At 37.3% G+C, this 21,529-nt stretch overlaps 1 protein-coding gene across 1 annotated transcript in view; it reads right to left on the bottom strand.

The window, feature by feature from the left end:
• The window catches only part of CUL3 (cullin 3), a 49,570-nt gene that overhangs the window by 15,587 nt on the left and 12,454 nt on the right, over nucleotides 1-21,529 (bottom strand). Inside the window, exons 2-7 of the mRNA XM_048954413.1 lie at nucleotides 17,678-17,875; nucleotides 10,428-10,541; nucleotides 4,823-4,983; nucleotides 3,535-3,649; nucleotides 2,719-2,947; nucleotides 1,018-1,163 (exon numbers count right to left, since the gene is read on the bottom strand). Coding sequence (XP_048810370.1) covers nucleotides 1,018-1,163; nucleotides 2,719-2,947; nucleotides 3,535-3,649; nucleotides 4,823-4,983; nucleotides 10,428-10,541; nucleotides 17,678-17,875 — 963 coding nt within the window. The remainder of the gene's footprint in view (nucleotides 1-1,017; nucleotides 1,164-2,718; nucleotides 2,948-3,534; nucleotides 3,650-4,822; nucleotides 4,984-10,427; nucleotides 10,542-17,677; nucleotides 17,876-21,529) is intronic.

Genomic DNA, 21,529 nt, shown 5'->3' with positions numbered 1-21,529 from the left:
TAAATCACACCACCACAAAACCACAACAGCCCAGAACCTTTATACCTACAAAAGTTCAAAGAGTATTCTCTTTTTAACAATCAGTGGAGAATCATTCTTGTCCAAATTAGGTAAGAAGTTTTGCTTCAGCACTGCCAGACAATTCAAACAAAAATGTTTCTATACTCAAATGGCTTCTGGTAACAGTAACCAGTTCTAGTAAATTGATTGTTTTCAAACCAAGTAGAGATAATAAGATACACAACATGAAATGCTTCTTTAAAGGACCAGACAAAAAAACTGCAGCTACACGTTTGTAAAAAATTAACATATTTAACAAATACACATTTTGATATCAACTGTAAAACATTTTCAGCTATAAAACATTTACTTGAATTTCAATTAACTCTGAAAGAAATTAGAGCTATGTTCTCAGAGACAATGGGAGGAAAGAAAATATGACAACACTCCTGAAGCACATTTTAGGGTCTTGGTAAATTAATGCTACACAAAATCTTAGTGAGATGGAGAACAACAAAACACCTACTAATATGCAGAAATGCTGTGTCTCTCGGGGAGACCAAGAATTAAGCTAGCAATTAAAATGTGAGTGAGAGGTGAATGCTGTAAACCATTAGAATCTTGCTATGAAATTCCATCTTGAACATCAATAGCCAGCGTTGCACACAATTACATTAAATAGATGCTAAGGAGCTTCTTAGGATAAAATTCAATCTGGAGGCAAATATAATTTACAATAAACCAAAAAGTTCCAAGGTTTTATATAACTGTTTTGAATATTTTAATAAAAGTAGATACCAAAAACCCACTAATTAGGAGCTTGTACTTACCAAGCAACTTAGGAGTTCTAAACATTTCCAAAATAAAAAATGTGTGCATTTTAAATAGAAGCATAAATGAAGTTTATTAATAAATAATTAACCCTTCTGAGTCAGCGCTAAGAGGTTTCTTATATAAAACGTGTTACTCTGGAAAATACGGGAAAGAAGGAAAGACAATTTTTAAATATTCAACTACCTGAATGTAGTCAACTGGATTCTTTCCTTCTCCCTCTTCAGAAACTAGTGCTTTGCCTTGCTCTCTCAGGTACGAGCTCATGCACTCGCACATTGTCTTCAGACCGTTTGGCACACGACTAAACAACTTGTACATGCAAGCAAGGTCTGTAGAAAAGAATGAGATGTTATGCATGATGCCCTCTGTAATTCATTCATTTCACAGCAAAAGAGTTCACACACTCAAGCGACAAAAGCATCCTGTAACAGCTCAGGCACTGATGGAAATTTCTGCCCCTTTTCTTTACCCCAAGAGCATACTAACTACAGCAGTCACAGAAAATTAAAGTAAAAGCAAAGGTGGTATTTCATTATTCTAGTTCAAGCTGTCTATAGCACATAATCTCATGTTGCTGATCACCAGGCCAGCAAAAGTTGTTTTAAAGGCTGGTGTGTTTTAAGCTTCACTAAAATCGCTTCTTTTCATGGTATTTATGAATGTATCTTCCAAGGCTACCATCCCAAAATCAAATATTATGTTAAAACAAATTAGACAGTACTAATGAGATGCTTGTTAGAAGCAAAAAAGCAAAAAAAAAAAAACAAAACAAAAAAAAACAGTAAAAACATGAGTTTAATTTGCATTTGTTTAGCTGAGTTTAGTTTGTACTGTCTTGAAGGAAATAGCCGCATAAATTCCCACTACTTTGTTTCACATACCTAAAATCATAAGAACTGACTTAGCTTAAGTACGGCTTTTGAAGAGTAGTCCTTATAAACCTCTTATGTAAAATCCTCACAACTAAATTAAACCAATGCCTATAAAAGTAATATTAATTCTTGTATGGTGTAAATACCCTTCAATATCCTGTCACTCTGAAGCCTATCTTAATTGGATATTAATGCAAAAAGGTTAAGCACGGTACCATTGTGTTACCTTTCCATACAGAAATTCTCTTTTCTTACAGCTAAGAAATTTGCTCACTTTATCACTCTGACTGCCACCTAATTATGAAGCTACTTCGAGGAACAAAAGCCATTTATCCAAACAGTGAGTCTGTTCCCATTCTCAATGCTTTAGTATGAAGAGTGACTTCCAAAAATAGATACTACAATCGTTCTTCATTACGCTGTTTCATAAGTGCAGGTTCTCTCTCGATAAAAACTTGCATTCAGTTGCTGTCTCACAGTAACCTGTACTACAGAAAACCTTACCAAACTAAATCCTTCTTTTACAATCACTTAGAATATGTTTCTCACCCTTTAAAACGAACAGACAACTTGTTTTCCTGCAACAAATCCTTCTCCCCCCAAATCAGTCATGCAATTTATTGTTATTTATCTATCATTTTCATACAGTACATCCCCCCCCCAGAAAAACCCCACAAAACAGTGATGCATTTTAAAAGCTACATACTGTAAGCACTAAAGCAATAAAATGGCTCACGTAGAGTAGGTAACCAAGCACAGCACAAAAGATAAATACTTATTCTTAAGAAATACTTAAATACTTAGCTTACAAAAAAAAAAAAAAAAGTAACGTATCTGGTACTAAACAGAAACAAGTTTCCTAAAAGCTCTCTAAAGCCTCTGAAGTACCATTCACAGAGGCGCGCAAAAGAAAGCCAAACAGGAACACAAAAGTTAAGCTCAGTTCATCCTATGTTTAAAAACAACAAGCAGTATGGTAAGCATTTCTGTCTCCCATATGATACAGTCTTACCTTCTGTCTTCCCATTTTTCAGCATATGAACTAGCCCAGAGTTCTCCATTTCCACTATAGTTTTCATATGCTTGGAAATAAGCTCCCTCTCAACAACTTTCACAATTGGCTCTTCTGTTGATTTATCCAGACAGTGCATCACCCGTTCTATTTCTTCATTAATTCTAGCTTCTACTTTCTTTATATATACAGAAGCACTGTTTTCAGCTAAAAATTTCTGACTTTCCATCTGTGATTAACACAAATTAATACTTTAGACTTCTTGTATTTTAAGGAGGAAAAAGGAAATACACTGGTTATTTCAGATCAGCATTCATCAACAAGTTAAATCACTCCCAGCATGTCCAACAAACAAGACCTCCAAGATTTACATACAGGCTTAACACAAAACAAAAGTTCTATTGCACTCACTGTGTTATGTATGAGGGTGCACGAACACAAGTGTAGTATTTTCCACGCTAAAGTTAACTAAATCAGCCTAATATCCAGTGACCAACAGCAGTTACAGCCACAGGTCCAAAGAAAACAAAGATGGGAGAAGCAAAAAATAAAATTTCTTTTTGAACACCAGTCAGTGCCATATTTATGAGTTACGCGCATCAATGGTTTTCTCGTTATTCTTGAGAATGTCAGTGCTCACCATTACATTTAAATGATGGTAATTCTGTGAAATTAGTGTTATTTTTTCCTCAAAGTTAGTCACACTTTTTATTTCATTTAACAGAGATTGACATACTTGTCAAATACCACTAACTCTCACGATTCCAAGCAATTATAAAAGCATTCCAAATACAAGTAATTACAAGACTGCTGTACCTGAAAAAATTCTGCAGACATCTCCAAGAACGGAGCCTCAAAGTCTTCTTCATAGACTGACCTTCCTTCAAGACCTAGAATCATTAACATCTGGCAAGCATTTCTTATTGCGCCTCTGCCAAAAGTAAGTTGTTAACAACTTCAGAAATCAACATAACATAGGGAGTTCATCGCAACAACAACTCAGAAAACTTTAACTTAAAATGAACTGATAAAAAGTCTGTTTGTTGCATGAGAGGTTTCCCAGAAGATTAGAGCAGTAAGATTATTTCTGTTCAAAATTACGGAGCTAGCTGACAACATTTATTTTTTAAATTTAACGATAGGAAAGCAGGTCTCAAGTTCTACCAATTCTGAAAACTATTAACAGGAATATATTTCACCATGCAAGAAATAACCAAAGAAAACTGAAAACTGCATGTGTAGGTTAGTAGTAAACAAGGCAATTTGCACAGAAGGTGCATACAGAAGGTTTCATACAGAGTATGAAAACATACCTGCAACTTAAGCATCTGTTTAGGCATAAACACACTGATAAAATTCAAAAACAAAAGAATTGCATCTATGAAAAAATTCTAGGTTCTGGCAGCAGAGGATAATATACAGCTGTTGCCAGCATGTGTTTTTCTCTTCATAAACTGCATGTTGAGTAATCCCAATTACAGAACTGCAGCCAAAGTAGCATGAAGTTTACGTATCTCCACACCCATCAGCTGCTCCGAAACTGGAGAAACAAAAAATGTGCAAACTTCGAGTGACTTCAGCTGCAGCATCTGAAGTGCATGCTATCAAACTCTACTTCCACAAATATGGCAAGAGAACACGAGGAACAGATTTTAAAGCCCAGAGGTAACTGAACTACCAGGAACTAGATGGGTTAAAACATTAGGAATTGAAATGGAAGACTAAAAGAAAACTTCAAAAATCAAGCAAAGCAGGTAGAGGAAATTTAAACAGCCTTTCAGTACAGAGGACAAGCAGGATGACAACAAGGGGCAGAGAACTGTCAAACCTCCACTTTTATTATCAAATGCTCTGACAGAAGGTGGTAATGGAGAGATTTAACAAAAACTTCAATGAGGATCTCAAGATTAATATTAGGAATGTATTAATGAGCCTATCCATTTGCCATTATTTTAAGTTTTGAAAAAAGAAGAAATGTGGGCTTTTTTCCATGCCACGGAGAAACGTTTGCTTAAGTAAGGATTTAGTTGTGTATGTTCGTGTTTCACTCAAGGACTGGTAAGTATCACTTGCAACAGAAGACAGTCACTTACAAACATCTTACCTGTCTACAACCTCTCCTTTCCTTTCTCTTGCAATCATATCCAGCAGAGTTTGCCGTAAGTGATCTCTAATACAGCCGTAACGCACAACTTGATCTCGAAAAATAATCAAACCCAAGTTGTAGACATTCTCCACATTATTTTGTTGTACGTAGACACGGTCCTACAACAAAGGCATTCAAAGCAATAGAACTTCAAATTCAGGCTATTCAGAAATGGAAGAAACCAGTCACATTAGTGCTGTACAGATATAATCAAGTGAGTCTTCTCATCATTAAAAGAAAGTAACCTCAGAATCTGTCCAACTTACCAAAACTTTATTTCATAGGAAGTCTACATTGTTTAAGATTGTAAGCACAGCATTTATGACTAAACCAGGCAAGAACAAATCCACACCCCTGACACTTTTTCAGAGTAGGGGGAGTCCCCACATACTCAGAAAAATCATGGCATAATCTGCAAGGCTTTTTTTACTTAATTCCCTCCCATCCACCCTCTTTCTCTTCTGTAAAGAATGTTATTTTTTCCCTATATCCCATTCATAATTCTACCACTCCGTTTCACAGTTCCTCCTCATTATGTAATGACATTTCTTGAATTAGCTGAACAGAAGTAAAACCAAAATAATTGCAGTCAAAGTTTACCAACAAGTAATGCAAACTGTTTTAAGGGCTCCTGTTGGACCCATATTAGAAAGCTTCCTTCCTTTCAACCTGAGCAATTATCTTGAAATGTTGTTATATAAATCTGTACTAAGCATAACACTGTTCTACCTCCCTACTCAATCTGTAAGATGGGTCAAGCTGCTTGACCATCTTCTAGCCCTCTACTGCATACACTCACTAATCCAGGCTGATGCTCAGAACGTCACAAGTCTAACAAGCATGAACACCACCATGCAGTTCACTGACACGCTACTGAGCAGACACACACAGTTTTCTTACAGCTATTTACAGAAACATCCAATTTTTTTTTCTATTTTTAGTTCTGATTGATCAACCTCTCTTCTGTTCCATCCCCCAGCTCATCAATGCACTAGAAAAGCAAGACTTAACAAAGTCGCCACAAGACAGAAGATGTATTTGCTTAATATCTATACAATAGTGATGAGGTAGATAAGACCACTGAAATAACAAATAGAAAAGTGAGTTTTTACAAACTATTTTCTGAAAAAAGCAATAATGTTTCCGGTTGGTTTGTTTTAAGTTTTCGCTAGGATATAATCCATTATTTTGAAGCAACTGTTCAGTTCAAGTTGTAACTAAGAAATACTGCTTAAAACTCAGGATGCTCGTAGAAGTTTAAATGTTCTGTACTCACAAATCTGACTGTGAAAAGGTTTTTGAAGAATTTACAGTTAAATAAAAATAACAAAAAAATCTATAGAGGATGATGGGTAATGTTTTAATTGGAGTATAAAGATTAATTTCTCCATTGGTTCCATCAGTTACCTTCTTAAGCACTTTACTATGCTCAGAATTCAAGTAAAAAAATCATTCAAACACAGAAAATTAAACTTTTTTTTTTAAATAATACTTCAGACTATAAAAAAAATTACAAGATTGTACATTCACACAAGTTCCACAATTAGAAGAAATAACAAGGAATAGATTCCATACCCTTTAGTATTTTAGCAGCCAAACATACACAGTAAAATTATTCCTATAGCAATTACACAGCAGATTGTCTCCTGATCAGCACAGGAAAGCAAAATACCAGTTTCCACAAAGCAGGAATGATTGTCCACTAATGCCCTGCAGACAGGTAGCACGTAGTTCATACAGCCTCTGTGGTCCAGGAAGCCAGCAGAACTCTGCCTCAAACCAAACACGTTACTCCGTTTGGTATCACAGAGCCCGTTTCTCGATACACAGTGGTCTAGATCCTTAGAATGTTATTTTTCATTTCTCCTGCTGTTTGGAAACAATGCAATTTATTTCACTCTTTTGCTTATGCACCTCCATCAAGAACAAAAGTAACCATGATGCTGAAATAAGTTTAAAGTACGCTTTTTAAGGAGATGAAAGAAAATTAAGTGTCTAATGTGTTCTGTCACTTGTGGTTCAAAGGATACATATTCAATTTCTAAAGAATATTATAAAGAATATTCAGGCCTCTGAAGCACAAGAAGCAGAGTATCTAAGTGGATCAAAGCAATGGTTGTGACTCATCTGTGTGGTTTCTGTTGGGGCACCCAGTATTTAATGCTGCCATTATGAAATAAAGGAATAACTGCACTAGAAACTCTTAGTGCAACTCCAACCCCCTCTTCAGCAAGCCAGACCACTCCATAGCACCCAAATTAAAGCAGCAGCATTAGCATTCCTGATACTGCTGATACGCTCTCCCTCGGTACCAATCTGTGGTGTTGTTTACTGGAAGCTTCCCTACCTTCAAAAAAAATTAATCTTGGAGCCAAGTAGCTCCACCTGGGAACAGGTTTGACTGACAAGGCAACATGCTACCCAACAGCAATTCCTTCCCATGGGGAGAAGCAGCAGGTGCTTAAAAGGTAAGAGTAACTCTCGGGAGTCAAGGGTGGAGTTTCACACAGCAATTATTCATAAGCTACAGTGCTGCTTACACTGCAGAATAGTTCTGATCTCAGCTGAAACAAGTTACCTTCTGCACATTATCAAAAGCCACATTTTGCTCCACCTCTGTCTAGTGCATGTTCAGCCTCTGGATGCTAGTATACTGCAAATCTCTTTAATCAAAGTTCCGAATATAAAAACAACACTTCTCCCTTCCACCCCATGTGTGAGCCATGAGCCAGAAAAGTCCTACACCCCAAGGTCAAAACTCACCAGGCCTACCAGTCAGCATTGGCTTCCAATGAGACACTGGCTTTGTGCACTGCACAGATGAGAGGGGAACACCCTTCAAAATACACAGCAGCATTTGAACAGCAATTGGTTCTGACAGTGTTTGCTGGATCTGTGTGTATGCCTATGCCCCTCAATGTGAGCATGCCTTAAAACATGACTTCACTCAGAGCAGAGCTGCTTAACTCATGACTTCACTACTTTGGTGCCTCTCTGCTTGCCGCAAACAGCATCATGGATTTACACTGTTACATTTCTCTGGCATCGGTTACTGTAGAGCCAAAAAGGAAGAGCCCAGTTCGAACATACTACCAAAATACAGTGTAGCTACATATTCCTGACATTCAATTGCTGGCATTGAAATATCTCAAGAAAACTACATTTATCTTCACTGTACAATTTTAGGTTGCAAAATTGTAAGCAGAAAGGAGAGGTTGTACCATAGCCATGAAACCGAGTAAACTTTTATCAGACAAAAGAGGCACAGTTATGCACTTCTCTTTCCCTCAAATACAATCATAAAGCAACCTTTGAAATGTCCTGAGGTTACAAATACAAATGAACTTCTGCCAAAAACCTTGAACTGCAAATACACCAGTTTACAAGTACCATAATAATGCACAAACCACATAGTACAAAATATAAACTTTTCTAAAAAGATGCTATTGAACTCATTTTCATTTTAGAAGTGGCAAATCTGAACAGAAAAAAAGATGAAGAGGTGATGGCAAAGTACTTGCTCTGAATTAGATCACAATGGTTCAAAATAAGCCAGAAAATGAACAGCACGAAAACAGACACAGCTTAGATTAGGATGTACAATCACTCAGCTGAAGCATGAATTCAGTAGAATAAGATTACAATTCAGTAGAATGAGATTAGAGGCTGTTAAATGTTGTATTTTCACGGATGTCAAACTGTGGCTTTTTGGTTACAATCGGTACATTTCCTGAAACTGACAGATAAGCAATGGGGGCAGCCTACAAAATGAGAGAAGGACAGGGTTACCCCTTCTTTACAAACAGACTATGGTTGCACACACTTCTGATAGAATACAAGCATGTCAATTAACAGTCAATTGCGACTGAGTTTACACAGCGGTTTGCTTTTCATTTAAATGACAGAATATTTTTATTTAGATGATATTCTCTGCTTGGATAAAGATATAAACTTCCTCTGACTTACCACTATAAAACTAAATTTCATTCAGATGAATCTCATAGGAGAGCAAATAATTCCTTACTTTATGAAGTCTTTTATTTTAAGAACATGAAGGAATATCTTCAACAGATGCATCTCCAGCTTACAACTCCATGCACCAATCAGCTATTTTAAGCGTTTTGAAAGTGTACATAGCACTTGTATCCTCCTGCTCTTAACCTTACTCTAATGAGCACAATTACATTGGCTCAACAAGTTATTCAAGTGACAAAAATGAAGCTGCAAATCTTTGAGTGGTCCAATTTTCAACTATCATTTATGCTTCAATCTGTATCCAAGCGTGTATTTTTAATGACAATGTGTTCTGTGCTTCTTCAATTTAAAGACAAGGCCAGTTTGTCCATTTTATGAGCTCCCTGGCAAACAAGAATCTAGCATTTTACCTAATGAAGACAGTACATCTTCTCAACATGAAATAATCTTCAATCCTTTTGGCAGGATAAGGCACACAGATAAGAAAAGTATCACTGAGGGCATTTTATCCTACCCTCGTTATTTAGATACCTGGTCTATTCTCAACAACAGACAGGAACATGGACAGCCAGTAAATCCATTAAGAAAAGACTGTAGCTACAATTACTACTCAAAATTCTTCAGCTTTTAGTATCTTATTAATCAGTAGTATTTCTTCACAGCTAGTCAAAGAGGTTCAGCTTCACAGTGTAAGATCTTCAATTGCTGCATGAACTTTGGTTATTAAGTAGATAACAGTATAATCTCAGTCAATCATTTTTCTTAGCAATAAAAGAAACGAAGCAATATCATTATCTTATCCATCACTGAAGGATATTACATATAATACTGTTTTTGGCATGATACGTGGAATAACAGATTTTACACACAAAACAGCCTCTCAACACATACCATTTTACTTCTCAAGTTAAGCCCTGGGCTAAAAACTGTGTATGCCTACCACTCTGGGAATTTAAATACAAATGTACTATCTAAAGCATAATATGATCCAGACAAAAACATAAGGCCCACTCTCTTCAAATGCAACAATTTCTGCTAGCTGTAACATTAGAACGCATTTTTTCTTATAAAGTTACTAATATCAAGCCAAGATATGTTTATCTATGCATGCTTTGTAATCTTAGACCTACCTCTGTATGAATAGCAAAACATTCAAATTTGAAGTTGATACTTACTGAAGAACACTGAGTGTATCTAAGCAGAACTATCCTCTATAAACAATAAAGTTTAAAGAACAACAGCAAACTACACCAGCAGTTTGTGCAAGGTCTGCACTATCACGTACAGTAAGAAACTACCTCTGAGTGAATAAAATCTAAGAACCACAAGACCAAACAGTTTTTGATGCATTTTCCTAATGATGAGATAACCAGAAAGAACCACCTAGTTTTAATTTGTCAAATAACTGTATGTCATGGCTCTGATCTCATGTACATACAAATTCAAAACAAGGGATTAAAAAAAAAAAAATCAATCTTAGAACATGACTGCTAAGCATACCTTGCCTTTCATCTCTCCAGCTCAATTGCTTATAGTTGTCAAGAAACAATCAATCACCAAATTAAATGTGAAAAAGCAGAATACCCACCATATACATCAGAATGTCTCTAATCATCACCATTGCTGTCTGATGATCATTCCATGCTTGGTTTAGTGTTTGTAAAAAGTTGTTATTCAAGGAGTTTAATACATCTTCTCGCACCTAGAGCAAAAATGAACAGATTGTCATAAAATCAATCAGTTTCCCTTGCATCATTTTAATCTTAACAAGCTTTGCTTCAGAAAAAAATATCCGCTCTTCTGCGAACTTTGAACATTACAGACATGCTCAAACTTTCCTAGCTGCTGACCCTGTATATAATTTCAGTAGAAAAATAAGGCTAGGGAAAAAAACAGGTAGGGAAAAAAAACAAGCTGAAAACAAGAACATAAAAGGGTCAATTCCATATGCTACAGTGTTTCAATTACTATCATAAGTCATTTCAGAATATTGGAAAGTAATGGCACATGTTACAAACAGAAATAAGCTCAGGTAGAAAAGTAGCTGACACAGTTGCAGTAACAGTTCTTTCACTCAGTATGGACTCCTATACCAATAATCCACAACCACTAACAAGAAGACTTAAGAAAGTCACTGTTTTTATTAATGCCTTTTAGCTGATTTGTTCATCCCATCAACTTCAGACTTCATTTCTGACAGTACTTCCCGCTAATCAAAAATCCCACTACCGCTCATGTACTCAAGAAAGGACAAATGGATGTTCAGTTAAAGTTGGCTTCTGGCAAACAATCTATACTTATACACCATGCAGCATAAATACAACAACTTCAGTACTGCCTGTAATATGACATAAAACCATAAAATTTAATACAAATTTGGAGAAATCTTTTCCAACTCTATTTCCAAAAGCAGAAAGTCGACAGACTAAGTAGGCAATAAAGACCATAACAAGCAGCATACAGATCTCTAGGCATGTTTGCAAAGACAGTGGGGGTAACCATCAAGGCTGCAACGTGCAGATGGGGTATAGCTTCAATTTCACACAGCCCAGCAAAACCCCACCTTTGCAGCTGCATTTCTGTGCAGTTATACATGGTGATTTCAGCAAGAAGCGATAAGTATGCTGAAATTTGTACCTAAAAACATATCAATGGTTCAGTAAATCAAGGCTTTATAGAACTGTTACAAGATTTTACAGGCTGCTACGTTCCAAACAGACAATTTGAAGACTGTTAATGGTGAAGCAAGACCTCACTCTAAATGTTAGCAAAATTGGGAACACTTTTTTTTCTGTACTTGAGGGCAGTTTTTGCTTGTCCAACTTCAAACAACTAGAAAATGAGACCGAACACCACCCTTCTCTGCACACTGAAGGGACTTCACTACAAATACACCCCATCTCAACAGTAGAGAAAGTCTGCTGGTGCACCTGTGCTGTCTGCACTCCCCCAGTATGCAGGCACAGGTGGGGCCAGGCCATGGCAGAGCTGCAGCCCACAAGGTCAGTGCCAGCAGCTTAATGCAGTATCGAAGTACATCATCTTTCACTTCACACTGCAGCACAAAATACCCCACAGCTGTGCTCTACGTCACATTAAGTGTCCTATGCTTTACGCAGGAGGAATGCTCAGAGGCTAAGATAACTCTTCACTTGAGAGTCCAAGAATGCTTTAGCTGGTTTCTGTTCTGATCCACCAACACACATCCATCTCCCCTAACAGCTAACAGAGAGCTTTATCCTTTTTTTTTTTTTTTTTTTTTTTTTTTTTTTTTTTTTTGCTATGACCAGGAAACACTGCAGCCAGCATCCTAAATGCATTTCAGCTCAACAGCTTCAGCTTCGCTCTTCCTTCCTCTGAAGGCCAAAATACAAATACAATTGAGAAAACTGTAACTTCTTACACATTTTTATAATACCCAAGTCAATTAGTGCTTTCCCTAAATCCTCTCTCAATGTCTGTTCCTATTTTTCCTGTCCTTCTAACATGGCCAACAATCTTCCTCTTTAAGACTGTTCCAACCTGAGAAACAGAATCCGCATCACACAGCTCGTGTCCCCAGATCTCCTGCTGCTATCCATAAAGAGGACAGTCTGTTCATGTCACACAGGCACGGGATAATACATCCCTAACTTGAGTATTTATGGGCAATAAATCACCTTTCATTCACTCCCCACCCACCAACCAATAGTAAATCTATCCTATAATACTCCATCCTTCAAAAAATTCCGTATTTTTTACATTTATATATTTGCATTTATACTTGGGTGCTATTGTGAATTTATTGAGACTTCAAACAGGAAAGCCTAACAGGTAACAAGCAGCCACCAGCTGCAACAATCTCAACTGTAACCACCTGACAGACAGCATTGTCATTTAAACTTAATATTTAATAAGTGTAAGAAAAAACAATGCAGTCTGGCATGCTACCACATATCTAACAACTTCCATGGGCATCGCATACCATCCACACACTACGGCCTCTTCCAGAGAAGCTGCAGAAGCTTACCCTGGTAACACTCAGCTCTGTTAACAGTGGCTGATCTATGTACCCTGCAGGTTGTTCAGAGCTTCTGAAGTCTTCCAACTCCTACACCACAGACCTGAGCCAGGCTCCCCCCCCAGGTTTTGGAAAACTCAGCGTTGTGGTGTAACACACAGCCACTGCTGCTGCTGCCTGCTTTGCTCCTTCTGACAGTGACTGCCACTTAGCTTTTGGTCTCCCAAACGTGTGTGCTGCTGTCATCCAATCCGTGTAGCTTTTAGCTAAAATATAAATACACCACATACATTGAGAACTTCCCCAGCCACATTTGTAGAGCGCGAGCTTAATTTCCAAAAAGAAGAGAAAGAAAAGTGCCGGCATTGCTTTCAATTTCCTGATAAATATGAAGAAAACCTGGAAATGCACGAGTCACATTAGCAAAACTTATCAAAGAAAAACTAAAAGCACAATTAGTTTACAAGCGCAGATAATCAGGGTAGGGATTGATCAGTTTTACTCAAATATACAGAAGACCATCACAGGTCTGTGCCCTTATAATTGCACACACCCATGACAGTAATCCTGCTACATTAAGCCAGGGCCCATTCACGCACCAGCTGGTATCAAACAGGATGCTCAGGCTGCAAGGAGGACGTGCTTCCAAGCAGACAGAGGAGCTCTCACACCTGCACCACCTCTGCTGTGCACTTTGCCAGGCTTTCTAAAAACATGTATTAAATCCAGAAACTGCACAATGCTGCACAACACAAAGCTACTCGAAGTCTCACTGTGAAGCCTCTCAACGACACATTCCCTCCATTTATTTTTAGATGCAGACAAGTTTGAAAAACTGTTCTTCAAGTTGCTACAAAAGCCAAGCCAGTTGCTGTTTACAACTGCTGTTAAATACATTCCTTGTACAGGCCTTGAATACAACCATATTACAGGAAAAGTACCATAGTGCACAAAACACTGTAGCCAAGCAAAAGCACAGCACCACAGTCAAGCAAAAGCACAGAGTAAAACTGCTGTGGTGAAATTAATGACTTCTACTTGACAATTGGATATTCATTATCTGAAAGGAAGCCTTTCAGAGACAGCTGCTGCTCTTCCAAAACTTAAAATCTCAGTATGGAAAATTGCATTAGCAAAAACAAACTTAAAACTTTAAAGGTGGAAAGATAATTGTAGGTGATACCTACATACTTCATATCTTGCTAGCCAAAGTACTCCTTAATGCTTGCTATTTGGTCTCCTACACAACTAATAACAACAAAATTCCCCCATCTACTTCATAGACACTATAGAAATCACCTCTTGGGGTCCTATCTAAGAGATACAAGCCTTCTCTCCAAAAAAAACCACAACAACAAACAATAAATCTTGCCATAGATCACAGATATCCTTCTAAGTCGCAGAACAGACATGGAGTGTTTACACAAACCTTCTGCATCAGCATTCCATCCCATCCTTCTGCACCTAACAACAACCCCACAGGGACCAGCTGTGTCCCTCTTGCTGTAGGCATTCTTGCATGCCCTTTGTTACCACTAGTACAAGACAATGTACAGTCGGTGATAAACTCCACCAGTTTTGCCAGCAAAGATTACTGTTATAAAGCGTTCTGGCATGCCAGTGACAAAACAGCAGCAGAAGCATTTGATAAGGTTTTCTATATCCCACTTCTTCAGTGCTGCTTTAGTATCTCCCCAAATCAGCACATTTCAGTCTACTTAGGTGTAGGACAGTCCTTGACATTTCTGGATCTTTGATGAGCAGCAGACTCAGGCCACACATTACCTAAAAGAAATACTATATTGACCTTGGCCAACAAATCCATCAATTTTTCTGTCTCACAATCTAAAAAAAAAAATGCATGTCTGGACAGTCCAAATTTTAACAGACTAAAATGTTCATAGAAGTGAAGAATTTTGAAAACATTACCTTGCAAACTAACTTCAAGATATCTTTTTGTTCCAACAAGTCATTTTACTTATAACCAACCAACAATCTGTACACTAAGCTTTTGGGGGGGGTTTTGTTCATTTGTTTTAAGCACTTGTACGGCTTTTTTGTGTTGAAGGAACAGACCGGGCTCAAGGCTCAAGACACATGAAGAAAGCACCCAAATCAACCTACAGGGCTGCCAAACAACAAGGAAAGAAACAATCAGCAAAGTATTAGGTGCCCAATAATTAAATGCACCTTTCTTCCTGTGCGTGAATTGAAGTGAAAAGTTCTAATGCCTTCTATTCAGTGACACTTTCTAATTTCATTTTTACAGATACATATAACCATATTGTCAATATAAAGGCAAACACAAGTTTTAGCATGTCTCCGTCCTGTGGTAAATACAAGATAGCTCAAGACAGCTAACTCCTATCAGCGATGCAGAGCAAATTACTTGGCTTCCTTCTTTCATCAAGAAGTCACAGCATGATGATCATAACCACAAGCTGCTGGGGTCTGCAAGTTCAAAACCAAGCATACTTTATAGTAACTTAGGTGCTTTCATCTTGTATGATTGTGCTGTGTTTGTGCATATCATTTCAGTACAACTAAATACACTGCAAAGGCAATTCATGGCTTTTTTTTTTTTTTTTTGCTTGGAAGTTAGATATTACTACAAAAGATTCTTTATACTAAAAATATTGGTCAGAGCACAACTTCCACCTAGCAATTAGACAGGTATAAAGCACAAATGAAGTTCTTAACTATGCCACACCAAAAAAAACCACATGCACTGCAGGACTGACAACCACGTTTAAAAACATCTGAGTACATTGCCCCTGTCCAGCCACTGCATCTACTCTTAACTAACATGATTGCAATACTACACACACACAACTTCCTGCAGACAGATTACCAGTAGATGCAGACAACAAGCAGCAATTTCATTTGAAGGATTTTAGCAATTCAAAATGTAAGTTCTGCTCCTTAGAATACTGCACACCTGCTCTTTACTAACATTCAACCACTTCTGCAAATTTTCATTTTAATCTGAGTAAATAGTTTTCATGAACTTTTATTTGTTGGAAGTTTATAGGAAGGAATCATCAGACACCTGAATAATTCAGCCAATTTAACCTCATGACATTTAACTACTAAAACTCAGTATTTTTTCCTATATTAATAAAATGTTTCCCCTGTTAACCATATGCACAGATACCGTTTGATTTAATTACATTAAGAGATCAGAATGCTATAGCACAAAACTCCTTAAAAACATTAGAAAGACCAGCATTAAGTGACAGAAAGGCATTTTTTCCTACACTAGCACCTGTACAAGCCTCTCAGGCAGTGCAGTGACTGTATAAATGCACAGGATCTGCTGCTCTTTGGTCAATTTGCCACAGTCAGTGCTTCAGAATAATGATTTTTGCATATGGACAATTCAAATGAACAGAACTGGGAACAAAGACAAGCAGCCTTCCTCAAATTAAAACAGGATAATCTCAAAGTGAAAAAAGTTTGGTCTCTTAATTGTTATTAAATATAGACTGGAAATATTGGGGTATACAAGAACAGAGCACAAAAAGTCTCAGGCATTTGCCACATAGTATAGGAATAGTGCAGATTATGAATGTAGGCGTAACAAAAACATGATGAGCTACAGTTATAAAACACTTCTAAGTTATTTAGCCACTTCATGCAGGATGTTTCCTCTCACACAACAGTAAAAAAAAAAAAAAAAAAAAAAAAGAACCAAAACACCCAGTATATCCAAAGCAGGTTTCAGACTGTATTTATCTGGACTGCGCCACTGAAATTCAGGATTTTAGAACATAAACCTCTTTTCACCTGTGGCACAGCAATGACACACATCTCTGCATAGCCACTGCAGTAACTCCAGTCAGTGGGCACAAAAAGCTTTCCAAAGATCATGCACTATTTAGATGAGCCTCCCACCCACCCTCTGTATTTCAGCCAGAAGCAATCATCCAAGATGCACAATGGTGGACAGCTGTTCTAATAAAAGGACAAAAAATTCTGACACTCCATCGGAATCCACAGTCAGAATATGGGATCAAAGCACCTTTCTTTTCCAAGACAGGTACGAATGTTAATGCAACAAAACGAGGCATCCTACCTAGACTTAGGATCCTACAACTTCTAAATATTATCTGGACTTTGAAAAATTAAGGTTCAACTTGACTTTGCCAATAACATTCTTATTAATCAACCCTAACTTTACCCATCACAACTACAGAGATTGTTCCCTAGTTCAATATGAGATATAAAGGGTTTTTCCTCAGAAGCTACATCTTCAGAAACAAAACTTCTGCTTTTCATTGTGGCTGAATTACGCGGTTTTGAAAAAGCTGAAAGGATAGAATGCAAACTACCCAGGGCTTTTGCTGCTGCTGAGCTGACATTTTAGCACATTGCTTACTGCCTATTTACATTGTGTAGTAACTCTCACTAACTTGTGAATTAGCTCATTTGCCCATAACAAGCAGGTTATTACATGAGTATTTATTTTGCTCCACAAATGAAAAACAAATCAAAATTAGTTCTGAGAAAGTCACAAAATGCCATCAGAAGGCCACAAACATCTTTTTTCCACAAATAAGAATCCCATATCTCAGCAGTGACGCTTCTGTGAGTTGTTTGGAAGCATGAAATGGGAAACACTTCCTACAGTTTACCCTCCATCCAAAACTTAGAGCAAACCTTGTCAGGAATATGATGTCATTTAAGCACAAAGTTAGCTCAGAACTACCATTTTTTGAATACACTGATACAATTTCAACAAAAGACTGAAAGATAACATCAGACTTTCATAATTTAAATAACTTAACAGAATTCTTCCACATCAGATACTTCAATTGCAATTCGTAAAGGTGACATACCTTGTTTATGAGATGCTCAGTGACCACTTCTCTCAGTCCAGTGTAGAGCTTTTCTCCATGCTTATGCAACACCATTGTATATGCATTCCTATATAGCTCCTCAAAACTGAGACCACTATTGTTCTTACGCTGGATCTCTTGGATTGCATTTTTTAGGAGATCCCAAATGCTGTTTACATATTTCTCGTCCATAGTCATCTGTAACGATAAGTCAAGACATCATGGTTTAGAATCAAGAAAGGTTTTTACAGAAAGTTACCTTCAGAACCTGTAATTCTAGAAGCAGTAAGTGCTTCTGTCACATCCAGATTCCAATATCGCAAAGTCTCTCCATCTTCAACAAAACAGCATGGATCAAAGTGCTATTTTTCATAACTATTTCTTGAAATCTACCATTTTTAGTGGTTTAATACCCTCTCCTTCAAACCTGCAAATTCACAGAACCCAACCTTCAGAGTCTGCACAGGGGAAAAGCAGGTAGTTGTAGACACAAGTCTGGTCCCCACTCCTCTGCTACAGCATAATAAGGAAAATGAGTTTTCTTCCCATGTCAACATGCTATTGTTACCCCACCAGACATACTGCAACACTGCTTAACTGGACTCCAAATCCTCTGGCACAACAAAAGACAAAAATATTCAACACAGAGCTAGCAATCTCATTTAGCCATCTATATGAGCCATCTAGGTGATCCTTATTTACAGCAATGCACTAATGGCCAAATAATGACATGTCTACAATTCAAATACTTACAGATGTTGAAAAATCCCACAAATTTCCAGAATTAACATCTGTATTGCACATATTTCCACTGCACAAGTAAGGTTACACGACCTGCTATAGGATATAGGTACATCTCTAAGCAGAACAGGCAGCAGTTATTGATCTGCTATTCAGATGCTATGTACTTTGGTAATTACACTAAGTAAAAACAGTATGAACGTAGAGAAAAAACCTCAGTGAAAGAGAAAAACAGTTATAAAAAAGACTCAATTTAACATCAAGCCAATTTCTGTCTCCTGCTATCTAGTCATTAGGATGAATCAGTTTACAACCAGGTTTTAACAACCCAAGTCATTCAACAGAAGGTGCTTCAAAACACGATGCCCTGTGGAGAAAGCAGCACCTGACATAGCACAGGCTCAAGTAAGAGCAGCAATGAAGTACCTAATAGTAACACTGCAGAGTTTCAGCTATCAAGCTTCTTTATCCAACTGAAAGAAAAGCCACTTCAATTAAACCAAATTCAAAAAGCAAATTTTGAAGATAAGTTTGGTTGATGCAAGAAGGCTTCAATCTAGCCTTTTCACTTAAAGGCAGGAGAAAAAAAATTAGAACACTGTTCTCAGAATTACTGTGAAGAAATAAAATATCCTTGAATTTACTAATATTACCAAAGCAAACATGAAAATAAGACTTAAAGCATATTAGTATGACACGATGAAAGAAAATCATGACCAGCCCTGCTGCACTTTCCTTCTTTTCTCCCCATCCACCTGAAAATACAGTGAGGAGAGGAAGGACCCAGAAAACTGAAGATTCCTGTGCTTGTGATCAAACAATGACAAAGCCAACAAGTCAAAACCAACACAAGCTTCTGCCTTCCAGTCTTTGGGAGTTGTGGTTAAAAACCAGCAGTTCCACGATAACAGTAATCCTATCATTTAATACTCTTCCGCTCTCCTAACAGCAGATTCTCTAACCTACTACCCTGTCCAAACCCCAAAACCTGAGAGATGCCAATACCTAAAAACAATAACAAATCACACATTCAGAAAATTTTAGCTTCCCATCTCCCAGAAGCGAAACCTTAAGTAGAACAGAAATGGTTCTATTCTACCACACACGTTACGTGAATAACACATTGTGTTATTGCAATATTTGTAATATTGAAAGGTCACTTACTTTCTTTTTGATTTGCATTTACTATATTGGTGCCTTTTTAGGGAAGTAATTTTCTAAAGCCTTCTTGAACACAATTTTATGAGTACTGATAATGAAGGCATCTACACAGAACTGCAGACAGCAACCCAAGTAACAGCTTTCCAGCTTTTCTTTCACAAGCCTGACGTTTTGTTTTCAAACAAAGTGGACTTTCAACCCAACACTTCCCTATGTCACTGTCTCTCCTTACTAATCAAAAAATCTCTAAGCCAGCATGACAACTTTTTTTTTTTAAATCTGAACTGCAAAGTAAGTTTATACCAGATTTATACCAGTCACACTTCGTTTTAAAACAGGCAAATGAGAGCCCCTACTCTGAGGAGATATCTGAATATTGCTACTTGTTGGTCCCAAGGTAGGGATATCAGTACATCATAGATAAGCAGAACATCTAACAGTTCTGATTTGTTCAAGAAAAACAAACAAACAAACAAAAAAACACACAAAAAAAACCAAACAACTAAAAGTGGGGTCTATTTCTACTACTTTTAATTAGAATGCTATGAAAAGTGAAGGAATGACTGCAGTATTTGTTTGCCCCAAACTCACTGGATACAAAAGCAAACAGAGCTCTCTCACTTAGCAGCCAACACACCAAGCTGCTCTAAAAGCACAAGAAAGATCCAGAAAAGGTAATTTCAAGGATATAAAGAAATACTTGAAATGAAAGTACAGTTTATTATCTTCTATGATCAGACAAAAAAGGGCACCATTTCTCAGCACACCAATCTTTTCTACTTCCAACTTGCTCTAGATTAGCATTTGTGAGATTTGGGGGAAAACTTGCTAAAGTTGCAGGATATCATGTCAAGTTTGTACAAAATTATTTCTTCTCCATTAGTGAAAAGTTGTTTGACTTGGAATAGAAGAAACCCTCATGTATCATCTTCACATTTGCATAAGAACTGCAAGGATAAAATCTACCCTTGGATTATTAACTTAAGGAATACAGAAATAGATTAACCTCAAGTCAGATTGCATACAGAGTATTTTTTAAATAAAAATACATCCCAAACAATAAATAAAATTAGTTGAGCTCACAATGCCACCAGAATACATCTTTCATCTTTCAGAATTTTACACTAAAGCATCTCTAAAAAGCCTCTTAGAGAATTACGATCCTAATTTTCCTATCTGATGCAACTCCCTGAATCCCAAGTAATAACAAAGCCTTTAAGAGATCCTCTTCCACAAATCTGAACACAGAATCAGAAACCAGATGTTCTTTCATGTTCATTCCCAGATTCCTTCTAACAGTTGAATATTTTAAAAATGAACTGTACAGCTTAAATACAGTTGTCATTCTTCTGCCTTCTACTACAGTAAAATAAAGGAAAAGCTAAGTTACTGTTTCTGCTTGTGCTTTGGAAAAAAACAAAAAAAAAAAAAAACAAACAAAAAAAACACCAACCTAGATTCAAAAAAACGTGTTCAGAAACAAAATCATAGAATCACTGAATCCTCAGAGTCAGAAGGGACCTTTGAAGGCTGTCCAGTCCAACTGCCCTGCAATGAACAGGGACATCCCCAGCTCCACCAGGTGCTCAGAGCTTGGTGCAGCCCAGCCTTCAGTGTCCCCAGGGATGGAGCATCCACCACCTCTTTGGACAGCGTGTTCCAATCATGTCAGTAGCTTTTACACTCGATTTCACAAAGATAGTTGGAAGCCAATGTCCAGAGAAAAGACATGTGCTAACATACTTTATCTGAACATCACCCTTCCTGAGGAATGGGCAAGAGATCAAGTCCCTTACTGGCAGGAAAGATGGCTGTTCATAAGATGCTGCTAACTGGAAAACTTCCAGGAACTGCTGCTCTGATGCTAATGATTCAAAAGATGCAACTTGAACACAAACATCTGAAAGCACAGAAGTACATCTTGAAGAAATTAAGACTACAATATTTGCA

The sequence above is a fragment of the Lagopus muta genome, chromosome 9, assembly GCF_023343835.1.
Source record: "Lagopus muta isolate bLagMut1 chromosome 9, bLagMut1 primary, whole genome shotgun sequence".
Lineage (NCBI taxonomy): Eukaryota > Metazoa > Chordata > Aves > Galliformes > Phasianidae > Lagopus > Lagopus muta.
This window is presented reverse-complemented; position numbering and strand designations above follow the sequence as displayed.